The following is a 13,364-nucleotide window of genomic DNA, read 5'->3' as shown; positions in this document are numbered from 1 at the left end:
GCTTATGGAGTGGTTAAGACAGCTGAGGACCCTGAATTTAGGGTTCAAATCCTAGTGTGCTGTGACGCCTCCATTCCCTTGCCTGTGAAATGAGAGAGAGGAAAGCCCTTTGTCCCTGCCTCAGTGGGCCAACCAGAACTAAGAGAGGGGGGCCAGGCCAGGGTGCCAGGCCAGGGGGATGCCGTGGGCAAAGTGCAGGGCCCTGGAGCAGTAGGGAGGGGACTCAGGCCAGCACTCAGTCAAGGCCGAGCTGGTAGTAGCCTCAGGCCACTAGTGGAAGCTGCACCACTCAACTCTGTAAGGACACAAATTGGAGGCCTTGGGGGACAGGACTGGGGGGCTACTGGGCTGCAGCCTGCCTCTGACCTCCAAAAACCAGGCTCCCTCTGTGGTCAAGCAGCCCTAGGATGAGGTGGGCAAGTGGAACAGGAACCCGCAGCCTCTTCTCTGGCCTCGTCCTGGGCCTTCCGGCCTGCGCACAGCCTTGAGGTGGGCAGGGCTGAGACAGAGCCCCCTTCTAGCACTTGAGGGTGCTGGGGAGACGTGACCCTCCAGGGTGAGCCCGGGCAGGGTCTGGGCAGGAACCCGGGAGGCTGTGGGGACAGCCAGCAGGATGGAGCTGAGAACTGAGGAGGGAGAATTGTCAGGACCAGAAGTCTGAGTGAATGTGGGTTTGAGAGTGAGAGGCATCAGGGGCTTCAGTCTCAGGGGCCTGGAGTGGATGAGGAGGATGGTCTGAGACCAAGTATGCTTTGGGGACATATGGCACTGAGAGAGGGATTCAGGGAACTTCTGGCCTGAGATTCTGGGATGCAGGTCCTTTCCCAGCCTGCAATCCTGCAGATCATGTGGGGCACACAGTCGCTACTCAATAAACATTTACTGAGAGAAAGAATGGAGAGGGCTGTATACACAGGGAGGTCCGGGCCTGGAGGGTGGGGGAGATTTATTCAGCATGCATTGAGTCCTATCGTGTGCCAGCCTTGGGTTGAGCCTGGGATGCCACTGGGGGCAAGTAGAGACCTGGGCCTAACCTCATGGAGTAACGATCCAGTGCAGAAGATATAGTCAGAGAAATAAATGTCTAAGTCTAAATGGAGCTATTTGGAAAGAAAGGAACTAGTTCTATGAGAGCTTTATCAGGGGGCCTAACCTGGGCTGGGGAGTTGGGGAAGGCTTTGGGAGGATGGCTGGAGCTAAGGGATGGAGAATTCAGTGAAAGGGTCAGGCACAGGAGAAGGTGTTTCTTTTTTTGTTTTTAATTAATTTATTTATTTTGGTCGTGCTGGGTCTTCACTGCAGCATGCAGATTCTCTAGTTGCAGCACACGGGCTTAGTTGTGGTATGTGGGATCTTAGTTCCCCGACCAGGGATCAAACCTGGGGCCCTGCATTGGGAGCGTGGAGTCTTAACCACTGGACCACCAGAGAAGTCCCGGAGAAGGTGTATCTTTTCTTTTCTTTTCTTTTCTTTTTTGGCTGCATCGGGTCTTCGTTGCAGCATGCAGGATCTTTCATTGCGGGCGTGCAGGCTCTTCATTGTGGCGCGAGGGCTTCTCTCTAGTTGTGGCGCGAGGGCTTCTCTCTAGTTGTGGCATGCGGGCTCCAGGGTGCGTGGGCTCTCTAGTTGAGGTGCGTGGGATCAGTAGTTGTGGTGTGCTGGCTTAGTTGCCCTGTGGCATGTGGGATCTTAGTTCCCCGACCAGGGATCGAACCCGCGTTCCCTGCATTGGAAGGGGGATTCTTTACCACTGGACCATCAGGGAAGTCCCCCGGAGAAGGTGTTTCTGATAGAGGGTGCTGCATGTGCAACGGTCCAGCAGTGGGGATGAGGTGGATGTCAGTGTAACCAGAGTCAGGCAGAGAGTGGCCTGAACTCACTTGGGGGCGGGGCCATCGGGAGGGGCAAGATGGAGCAGGGTCTTGGTGGGGAGTTGGGGTTTTATTCCTAGTGGGCTGGGGGCCACAGGAGGATTTGGAGAAGCCCGCTGCAGCCGAAGTAGGGAGAGGAGGAGGAAGCAGGGCTTGGGACCTCTGGGAAGAGACCGGGGCACCTTGAGTGGGGGCATCGGGGTGGAGAGAAGTGGGAGGACAAAGGATGTCTTTGGGATAAGAAGATGTCTTACAGTCGTCCCTTGGTACCCATGGGGGGAATTGGTTCCAGGACCCCCCTTGGATACCAAAATTTGTGGATGCTCAAGTCCCTGATATAAAATGGTATAGTATTTGCATATAAGCTATGCACATCCTCCTGTATACTTTCAATCATCTCTAGATTACTTATAATACCTAATACTACGTAAATGCTATGTTAGTGGGGCCTGTGGGGCTGGCTGGAAGGGCCAGGTCAGTGACACTAGAGCAGTGACACTAGAGCCACTGTGACTTCACCCCTGGGGTGAGACCACTCTGCGGTGTGCTCTATCCTGTCTCGTGAGGTCCTCAGTGGGATGGAGCCCCGGTTGCCCACCGCGTTGCCTGCAGAACTCCCCCCGCCTTAGGTCTTTACCCCCCATCTAGGTCTTCCTGGAGCCACTTCCCAAGTAATCCAGGGACCCTCAAGTCTTCGTCGTGGAGTCAGCTTTTGGGAGCCCCAAACCACTACTGATAATGAACAGTGGCCAGATTGAGTGGACTGGATTTGCTCATTCTACAGCCATTTAAAGAGGACCTCCCGGGGCTTCCCTGGTAGTGCAGTGGTTAAGAATCCTCCTGCCAATGCAGGGGACATGGGTTCGAGCCCTGGTCCAGGAAGATCCCACATGCCGCGGAGCAACTAAGCCCGTGCGCCACAACTACTGAGCCCGCGTGCCTAGAGCCCGTGTTCCACAACAAGAGAAGCCACCGCAATGAGAAGCCCGTGCACCACAAGGAAGAGTAGCCCCCGCTCCCCGCCAACTCGAGAAAGCCCATGTGCAGCAACGAAGACCCAACACAGCCAAAAATTTTTTAAAAATAAATAAATAAAATAAATAAATTAAAAAAAAAAGAGGACCTCCCCACTCCGCACCCGCCAACACCTGACCAGACCCTCCCCATCTCTGGGATATTTGGACCTCCCAAGCTCAGCATGATCATCTCCATGCCACAGATGCAGAAACTGAGCCCAAGGACTGTAATGGCCATGGCCACAGGCCCACAGGTCAGGAGGGGCGGGACAGTTCTGGGGTTTGAACGTGGGCCTGGCTCCCTTCCCACCCTTCCAACTCTCCCCAATGGCTTAATTTGTATGGGACTTGGGGTGTGAGTTGGGGTGAGGTGTATTTGGGGGGGCAGATGTGAGGAGAGCCAGGCAGACTCCAGGCCAGGACTCGGCTTCCGGACTTGGTTTCTCAGCCCCTCCCTCACCACATGCCCCATGAAACTGCAGGTTTAATGCATTCTTCTCCTCCCTGACCCAATTCAGGTTGGCCCACATGGGGAGGGTGTCCTGCTAACAGGAGGATCTGGGCTAGCTCCCCACTGCTCACACACCTCTTTGGCTTTTAGCTGCCTAGCACCTGTCCCTCTCCCCACTCCAGCTGGCCTCAACAATCTCGTCCTCAAAAGCCCTAAGCAGGGACTTCCCTGGTGGTCCAGTGGTTAAGACTCCGCACTTCCAATGCAGGGTGCTCTGGTTCAATCCCTGGTCAGGGAACTAGATCCCACATGCCGCAACTAAGAGCCCGCATGCCACAACTAAAAAAAAAAAAAATATCCCACGTGCCACAATGAAGACCCAGCGCAGCCAAAAAAATATTAAAAAGAAAAAAGCACCAGGCTCCCCTGGTGGCGCAGTGGTTAAGAATCCACCTGCCAATGCAGGGGACACGGGTTCGAGCCCTGGTCTGGGAAGATCCCACATGCCCTGGAGCAACTCAGCCCACACGTGCCACAACTACTGAGCCTACGCTCTAGAGCCCGCGAGCCACAACTACTGGACCCGTGTGCCACAACTACTGAAGCCTATGTGCCTAGAGCCCGTGCTCCACAAGAAGAGAAGCCATCACCGTGAGAAGCCTGCGTACCGCAATGAAGAGTAACCCCTGCTCACCACTAGAGAAAGCCCGCGTGCAGCAACAAAGACCCAACACAGCAAAAAAAAAATTAAAAAATAAATGAAATAAGTAAATTAGAAAAAAAAAATCTCCATAGCAGAAAAAAAAAAAAAAAAAGCACCAAGCATATTCCAGTCTCCATGCCTTTGCCTGGGCAGTGGTTTCTATGGGAACACCTGGGGTCTGCAGTGCTAGCCCTGGGCCCCCCCACTTGCTGTCATCTCCCTCAGCCACCACCTCCTCCAACCACTGCCTGTTTCCTCATCTCCTTACCTGGAGGAACTAAGCAAACAACTCCAAACATTTATTGAGTGCCAGCTGTAGGCTGAGAGTCCAATCTTCCTCCTCAAAGTTCTCCCAACAGCCCATTATGAGTGGGGAAACTGAGGCACAGAGCAGTTAAGGTCCTTGCCCAAGTTGACACAGCTGGGAAATGAGGGGCTGGGTTTTGAGGAGGGAGCTCATTGTACCCATTGTACAGAGAGGAAAACTGAAGTCACAGAGGTGAAGTGACATGCCTAAGGTCACACATCAAGGACGTGCCGGAGCAGGTTTTGGGGTGACACTATTCCTGCGTTCAGTGTATAGAGGGGGAAGGTGAGGCTCAGAGGTCAGCACGTTGCCAGAGGACACATAGATGCGAGCATCGAGGAGAAGACTTGAATCTGGCTGCCAGAGGGGTTGGGGCGGGGCTACCCCATCAGGTGGGGCCAGCTGGGATGCACCTGTGCAGAGGTCGTGTGCAGCTGGGAGGATGGGCTTACACGGGGCTGGTGGGGCGCGGCTACTCACAACGGGTGGGTGGAGCCATGGAGTGAGGGGGTGGGATTGTTCCATTTGGTGGGCGAGGTGGGGTGGAGTCACACATGGTGGGCGGGGCTGGGGAAGGGCATTAGTGTGCCACGAGGTTGAGAATATGCTGGGGCGAGGTTAGGCAGGCCAGCCACCCATGGTTGTGCACAAACTGTGGTGTCTGCTCTGGCAGCTCCAGCGAGAAGCTGCAGGGCCACGCTGTCCATGCACTGTGGAAGGGAGGGGGCTGCCGACCTAAGCTCCTCTGCAGAGAAATGGGACTGCGATCCCCACCCCCTGTCTAAGCCCCACTCCCCTAGGCCTCTCTAAGCCTCAGTCTCCAAGTCTGACAAAACATTTGCAATATATATCACAGACAAAGGGTTAATATACCTAATATAGAGTTCCCAAAAATAAAGAAGAAAATCAACTACCCTATATTTAAAAATGGACAAGAGATCACATTAAATAAGTGCACTAGCCCTGAAAACATGCTCAACCTTGCTCTAATAAGAGAAATGGAAATTAAAACTAAACAGAGGTCACTCTCTTTGCTACCTTCTCTATCCCTTCATCATTCCTATGCCTGGAATGCAGATGTGATGGCTGGAGCTGAGGCAGCCATCTTGAACCATGAGACATTGGACATGGAGGCCACCAGGGAAAACAAGGCTGAATTCCAGAGGACTTTGTGGAGCAGTCACCATGCCTGCCCTGGACCATCTACCTCTGGACTTTTACAAGACAGAAAATACACTTCCATTTTGTTTGGGGAAAAATATACATGGAGATAGAAATATGACCCTTCATTCTTGGTGAGGTTGTGAAGAAACAGGCACTCTTATTCACCACTGGTGGGAATGTAGAATAGTATAATGGCATGGTGGAAGTATGTAGCAAATCTGCATGTTCATTTGCCCTTTGAACCAGCAACCCTACTTCCAGGAATCTTGTCCAAAGAGATGTGTGGGAAATGCATGATAATAACAGAGACTGGAAATGACCTAGAGGGGATGATGGGATGAACTATCCATACATCTACCCAATGGAATACACCACTGTAAAAAGAAATGAGTAATGGGACTTCCCTGGTGATCCAGTGGTTGGGAATCCATCTTGCAATGCCGTTTTGATCCCTGGTCAAGGAACTGGGATCCCACATGCCGCAGGGCTACTGAGCCTACACGCCACAACTAGAGAGCTCTCATGCTGCAACTGGTGAGCGTGTGCGCCGCAACTAGAGACAGACCCACGCGCTGCAGTGAGGAGCCCACACACCCCAACAAAAAGATCCCCCGTGCCGCAACTAAGACCTGATGCAGCCAAAACAATAAATAAATAAATAAATATTTAAAAAGCAATGAGTAAAAGCTCTATATTACCGGAGTCATCTCCAAGGTATGTTATAAAGTGCAAAGGACAAGATAGAGAAAAGTGCATGTAATAGGCTATCATTTATCTAAGGGGGATTATGAATGTATATTTACTTACTTATATTTAAAATGGAAGAATAAACCTCAACATTTAAAAGGAAGAAACGGGATGAAAGGGACAGGCTAAAAGCTGATTTATCTTGTTTTGTAAATGTGACTTTGGGATCATGTGAATGTTTTGCACGGTTACAAAACAAAATTAAATGAAAGAGAGAGAGAGAAACAAAAAACTTGAAATAAAAATGAGACAAATGGGGAATTCCCTGGCCGTCCAGTTGTTAGGACTCCGTGCTTTCCCTGTGGAGGGCCCGGGTTCAATACGTGGTTGGGGAACTAAGATCCCACAAGCCGCGCGGAGTGGCCAGAAAAAGAAAAAACGAGAGAGAGAGAGAGACAAATGAATCTAATTGTGGTTCTGAGCTGTTGGCTTAACCCCACAAACAGGAATTATTTCAGATGACTTTAGAACACAGTCATTTGAACACAGTACACAGTACATAAATCATATTCCCTGGTGGGGAATCATAGCATTAGTAATAATATTGGTGTTGCTATTCTGAAACTATTATATATATATATTTTGGATAAAGCAACTAAGTCATTTTGTTAATGTTAGAAACCAAGATTTTTAGTGTTAGAGGAAAGATGTACAAATAAAGCAAAGAAGTTAAGTAAAATTCTGTGATCCTAAATAGTTGAATTGGAAAATCAGTAAGAATACAGCATGTATTGTCTCTCAAACAGAAGAAGTATGCTCTCACTCTGTCCACTGAAAAGGCCTAGAAACAGTGACCAGATGTGCAGCAATGAGCACCCTTGATGCCAGCTGCGGTCTCTAAATACCATTTCCCACAAAAGAAGCCAGGGCTCCTGGAGGAATGGCTGATTCCAGGTCTGGGCAGGAAATGGGCCAGAGGATCCAGGAGCATCTTGCGAGGCCAGAAAGCAAGGATGTTTCTAAAGACCTTCGGGGTCATATTAGAGAGAAGGAGGGAAGGAGGGAAGAAGGGAGAGAGGGAGGAAAGGAGGGAAGGAGGAAGGAAAGGAAAGAAGGAAGGAAGGCAGGAAGGAAGGAAGGAGGGGGAGGAAAGGAAGGGGGGAGGGAGGAAGGAAGGGGGTATTTCCTGGGTCTCCATTGAAAGGTGCTCAGAATCATCTCATTTTTCTACAAGGTGGACTCTCATACACCTGACACTTGTCAGCATTCAGAAGCAGGCGTGTGTTTGGGCTGATTTTGCAATTGTCCTGCAGGGCACAGAGCCAGCCTGGGCCCCTGTTGTCTCAGGAGAACCCCGGCTTTGCCCCTTCCCACTCTACCTCTGGGTGTGTAAGGTAACCTCCCTGAACCTCGGCCCCCTGGTGCCATCCTCAGCCTGTACTGGTGAGGTCCAGAGAGGCGTCGCTTGGAAGACCCCCCGCCTTAGTTCCCTCCTCAAGGCTGGGCAAATAGGGAAGCCTCTCTGGGTCTCAGTTTCCCCTTCTGGGCTGTCCTGAAGCTCGGGGTCCCATGGATGTTCCCTCATTGGGGTGAGGTGGGCGTGGGAACGCCAAGGACCAAATTCCCCACCTACTCTCCAATCCGGGGGTTCAATTAGGGCAGAGATGACATATGCCCCTGGAGCAGGGGTAAGGGGAGGCAGAGAGAAGAACTTGGAGCTCTGCCAATTATGAGCCCAAAGGGGCATGAAGTGTAACCATGGCACCCAGGCCTCCCAGCTCCTCAACCATCCCAGCAATGGCAGCAGCTGATACTCCTGGACTCTGCCCTGGTCCAAATCAGGTAGAGGAGAGCAGAGGAAGTCAAAATTATTATGCCTGTTTTCCAGAGAAGGAAACCGAGTCTCAGAGTGCTGGGGTTGCCCCAGGGCACCAAGCCAGGTGAGTGCAGGTCTGGGCTGCATCCTCACATCCCACCCCGGTCCTGGCCCCTTCCAGAGATGCCCAGTGGCCATGGCTGGGGTCATCTTCAAATTGGGGAAAGTGTAAACAGTCTACCCCGTAGCTGGATCTCAGAAGAGGTTCTTGTGACTTCTGGTCCCTTAACCACTTCTGTCCCTTCATTTATTCATTCATTCATCCATCCATTCATTCATTCCATAAAGATATGTTGAGGTCTAACCATATCATGGGCCCTGGGCTGGGTGTGGGGGGTGTACAAAAGGCATAAAAGGCAAATATATAAATAAGGAGAGGTCACATGACAATAGGTACTGAGAAGGAAATCAAACAGGAAAGGGGAGATGGCTGGGAGAGCATGGGGGTGGTGCACTTGGAGACGTGACATTTGAACTGAGAGCAGAAAGAGTAGAAGGAGTCGGGCACACTGAGATCAGGAGGAAAGGCATCCCAGGTCGAGGGCACAGCACATGCAAAGGCCCTGAGGTAGAAAGGAGCTGGGAGTGTTTGAGGAACATTGAGGAGGGTGGTGAGGCTGGAGCAGGGTGAGCAAGTGTGGGGAGGGAGAAAGAGGAGGCCAAGGAGATGGGCAGGGACTGGGCCTCCTTGGAGGGCCGCAGGGAGTAGGATTCTAGGATGATGGGAGACATGGGTAAGCTGGGGAGTAACCTGATATGGTTTTTTTGTTTGTTTGTTTTTTTAAAGGAATTCCTTTTTTTTTTTTTTGGCTGTGTTGGGTCTTCGTTTCTGTGTGGGGGCTTTCTCTAGTTGCGGCGAGCGGGGGCCACTCTTCATCGCGGTGCACGGGCCTCTCACTATCGCGGCCTCTCTTGTTGCGGAGCACAAGCTCCAGACACGCAGGCTCAGTAGTTGTGGCTCACGGGCCCAGTCGCTCCGCGGCATGTGGGATCTTCCCAGACCAGGGCTCGAACCCATGTCCCCTGCATTGGCAGGCAGATTCTCAACCACTGCGCCACCAGGGAAGCCCCTGATATGGTTTTTAAGTTCTGGAAAGCCCCCAGCGGCTGCTGTAGGGAGAAAGGACTCAGGGACAGTGGTGTCAGGGGGCATGGAGTATAACTATGGCTCCATTCAACATTTATTAGGCACCAACTGTGGCCCCTAGGCCTCCTGGCTTCCTGACCATCCCCAAACCTTCTGAGGGAGAGATGGCCTGCCTGAACAGGGGGAGAATTTGGCCAGTGGAGGAATGTTCTAGAGGCTGAGGGAGGCAAGAAATCTAGGGAGACTCCTGGATATTTGGGTGCTTGATGGAGCCTCTCCCTGACTTGGGGAGACTAGGGGGGAACTGGGCCAGTTTGAGGGTGGCCTGGGAGCCTCATGTTCACCTCTCCCAGTGGACAAAAGTGCTATATGTAGGCATGCACTTGAACATCCCCTTGGCAAAGACATGCTGGACCTTCCGCACTGGGACTGCACACACAGTCCAGACAACTACCTTCCCCCTCAGAAGAAGGCAGAAAAAGGAAAAAAAAATTTAAAGGTGGGGTCAGGGTGGGAAGGAGACAGAGTGAGATGTTTCGCCATCCCTGCAGGAAGGAAGCGAGTTAGAGCTGGCCTCTGCCTCCCCACCCTGCTTCCTCTGGCAAACGCTCTAAAAAAGTCCTTCCATTCTGCTGACAGGGCAAAGCTTGCTTGGCTGGCTAGCTGTTAGGACAGGCCCACAGGCGACCTGGAGACTGTTCTGGGTTAAGTCGGATATTTCTGGGTTGGAGTCCCTGCCCTATCCCTGGTTACCTGTGCGAGCTTGGGTATGGATGGACTTTTTAAGAAAATTTTCTGGAGCAACTGGATATCCATGTGGGACAAAACAAACCTTGATCCCTACTTCATGCCATACACAAAAGTTCCCCTTTTAAAACTCTGAGCCTCTTCTGGGAGATGGTCTCCACCTTGCAGAGCTGTGGTGGGATTGGGTCCCAGTAGGCCTGCTGTGCAGCTGGCACTCAGACTACTGCCATTATTATTTCTTTAAAATTCTATGAGGCGCACACATGAGTACATGTAAAACCGGAGAAATCTGAATAAAATCTGTCGATTGTATCCATGTCAATTTCCTGGTTGTGATAATGTACTGTAGTCACGCAGGATGTTCCCACTGGTTGAAGTGGGATGCAGGGTACCCTAATTCTCTCTGTATGTTTTCTTTGTTTTCAACAGTTTTATTGAGATATAATTCACAGGTCATACAATGCACCCTTTGAAAGTGTTCAACTCAGTGGTTTTTAGTATATTCACAGAGTTGTACAATCATCACCACTATCTAATTCCAGAGTATTTTAATCACCCCCAGAAAGAAACTCTGTTCCCATTAGCAATCACTTCTCATTTTCCCCTCCCCCAGCTCCTGTCAGCCGCTAATCTACTTTCTGTCTCTACATATAGATTTGCCTATTCTAAACATTTTATATAAATAGAATCATATAATATGTGACCTTTTATTTTATGTCTGGCTTCTTTCACTTAGCATAATGTTTTTAAGATTCATCCATGCTGTGCATTTATCAGTATTTTCATTCCTTTTTGTGCATGAATGATTTCCCACTGTATAGATGTCTCACTTTTTATTTACCCATTCATCAGTTGGTAGACATTTGCATTGTTCCTACTTTTTTTTTTTTTCAGTTTTTAAAAGGAAGATTTATTCAACAAGTTTCACTTAGCGCAATACACCTAAAAGGAAAATCACAATACAATGAAAAGATTTAAATCAAGGCCTCAGAATTTCATACAAACACCAAGGCCAAAATCCTAAAGTATTGGTATTGCGTCTCAAATTTTCCCCATGAACTTAAAAAAAAGCTTAAACTTACGTGCCATAGAGGTTTTTAAATGAAACTAGAATTAACAAACATGCCAAATGTTTCACTTTTAATTGTAGACACAGCTATATTGAGTTTTACAAAAAAGCATGTCTTTCAACAATGCATCCAACAGTGTTCAGTGTAATGTGGTGTAAGCAACATGTAACATAATTCAACTGCTTTAACCTAAATACACCTACTGCTTAAGTACATACTACATTATAACTAACGTGAGAAAAGCTGAAAATTATTTAACAGTAATAGATTACTCAACCTAGTTACATCCTAAATGAATGTTTGTGTTAAAAAATACTGAACCTTAAGTCTTTAAAACAATCCTGATTTCCACTTAGAGTAAGCATAAATCACAAGCTTGTATTGCTAAACTGTTAAAACTTAAGTTTTGTTTTTCTTTTAAAAAATGTTGACCAAGAGTCAGTGATCAGGATCAATTACATTCCGCATCCACCACTCACACTGGACGTGCTAGACATCTCTCCCATTCCGTTCACTCCCATAGATGCTCGGCTTCCACTATTGCAGTAGCTGCTGTTCACTGCTCCTTGGCTGCCTATGCAATGTTTGATTGAAAATCACTGGAGTTTTCCTGTAAAACTTGGTCATATCCACTCATGCTGCTCTGGCCACCATAGCCGCCTCCATAACCACCACTCAGCTGCTGGCTGGCTGGGCCGCCAAAACTGGACTGGTTTGACAAGCCCATGCCTCCCATCATTTGGCTACCACAAGCACCACCGCTTGCTCCTGCTGTAGAATTCAAGAAGACTTCTACATATCTGTGTTGCGTCTTTGCTTTGTCTTTTGACATATCTGCCACAGCATCTTCATGAGTTGCAAACTCGACATCTGCTTCACCAGTTACTCTGCCATCGGGACCAATTTCAATATGTACTCTCACAGGGTTGAGTGGTGAAAAAAAAATTATAAATGTCGTTCTCAGTAGCTCTGTAAGGTAATCCCCGCATGTGTACACAGTGTCCTGTTGTGCTCTGGAAAGTAGAGCCACCATCCCCGTATCTGTGATCTGACATTCCTGAAAAACAAGAATTGAGGTCTCTTCCAAATCTATCTGACCCAAATCCATAGCCATCATTATAGCCATTATAATCATCATAGCCTCCATAACCTCCACCATAAGCACCACACCTCATCCTTTCAAAGCCAGCTCCTCTTCCAAAGCCGTTATACCCTCTGCCAGCCCCAGGTCTGTCATAGGGACCTGGCCGCTGCATGGCCGTACGTTTTCGTGGTGAATCATAGTGAGTTCTAACTTCAGCTCGACTGCTCTTAAAGATTTCGATATACCTGTGCCCTATTCTTTCCTTGTGTTTCTTTAGAGCCTTTTCAGCTATTTCCCGTGAAGCAAACTGCATGAAGGCCTCCCCCGTACTCCTCCCCTGGAAGTCCACCAGCAATGTTATCCCATTTGGCACGATTTCCAACCCTGAGAAGAACTGAACAATCTCTTCCTTGCTACATCCTCTAAGCCGTACAAAGCCATCATTGGCCGTGTCAGGACTATTTGGACCAGTGTGCTTCAACACCCAATCCATTTCAACGTTGTTTGACTTGAATACTGAAAGAGGTGCTTAGAATTAGTCAACTTTGGAAAGTTAGAAAACCAAGTTCAGACTTCCTGGGTCTTTAGATAATCTAGGTAGAGCTGCCATAAACTCTTAGATGACCATTTCCATGCGGTCAAATACCTAAAATTCAGAAGGGGTAAGATAGATTTCTATTTGTTTAATGTTTTATTTACTGTTACTAGGGCAATGTAAATCAAACCTTCAACATATCTGTGTCCCATAGTTTCTCTGTCTTTTTTCAGGGCCAATTTGACTTCATCTTCTGATTCAAGTTCAGCAAAAGCCTCGCCACTCGGTCTGCCTTCTCTGGTGTAGATGAAACGAATACCTTGAGCCCCATTTTGAATTTTGCAGTCAGAAAAAAACCGCTGCACTTCGTCGGCCAAGCAAGACCAAGGCAAGCCCCGGACCTTCACCACGAATCCCTCGCCGCCTTTGGTGCCCAACATCGTCGTCTCTTAGGGGGTCCTGGCGTCGAAACAGCCTGCAAACACAACTTTGGCGCGGCTGAGAAGAAAATCTGTTCCTACTTTTGACTGTTATGAATAATGCTGCCATGAATATTCACATGCAAGTTCTTGTATGAACATATGCTTTCAAGTCTCTGTCTTATTTTTACAACCGCACATGAATCTAGAATTATTTAAAAATAAAAAGTTTAATGAAGATAACCAACAAGGACCTACTGTATAGCACAGGGAACTATACTCAATATTTTGTAATAACCTATAAGGGAAAAGAATCTGGAAAAGAATATAAAACTGAATCATATACA

At 48.9% G+C, this 13,364-nt stretch overlaps 1 protein-coding gene across 1 annotated transcript; it reads right to left on the bottom strand.

Moving 5' to 3' along the window:
- Positions 1 to 11,245: 11,245 nt before the first annotated feature.
- LOC132363991 (heterogeneous nuclear ribonucleoprotein H-like) lies at positions 11,246 to 13,085 on the bottom strand. Its single transcript, XM_059919727.1, is given in 4 exon segments — positions 11,246 to 11,554; positions 11,605 to 11,922; positions 11,924 to 12,579; positions 12,789 to 13,085. Coding segments are annotated over 4 exon segments (1,344 nt in total). The 5' UTR covers positions 13,039 to 13,085; the 3' UTR covers positions 11,246 to 11,434.
- Between the last annotated feature and the right edge of the window lie 279 nt (positions 13,086 to 13,364).

This window comes from Balaenoptera ricei, chromosome 3, assembly GCF_028023285.1.
Source record: "Balaenoptera ricei isolate mBalRic1 chromosome 3, mBalRic1.hap2, whole genome shotgun sequence".
Taxonomy (NCBI): domain Eukaryota; kingdom Metazoa; phylum Chordata; class Mammalia; order Artiodactyla; family Balaenopteridae; genus Balaenoptera; species Balaenoptera ricei.
The sequence above is the reverse complement of the archived record's forward strand: the minus strand, read 5'-3'. Positions and strand labels throughout refer to the sequence as shown.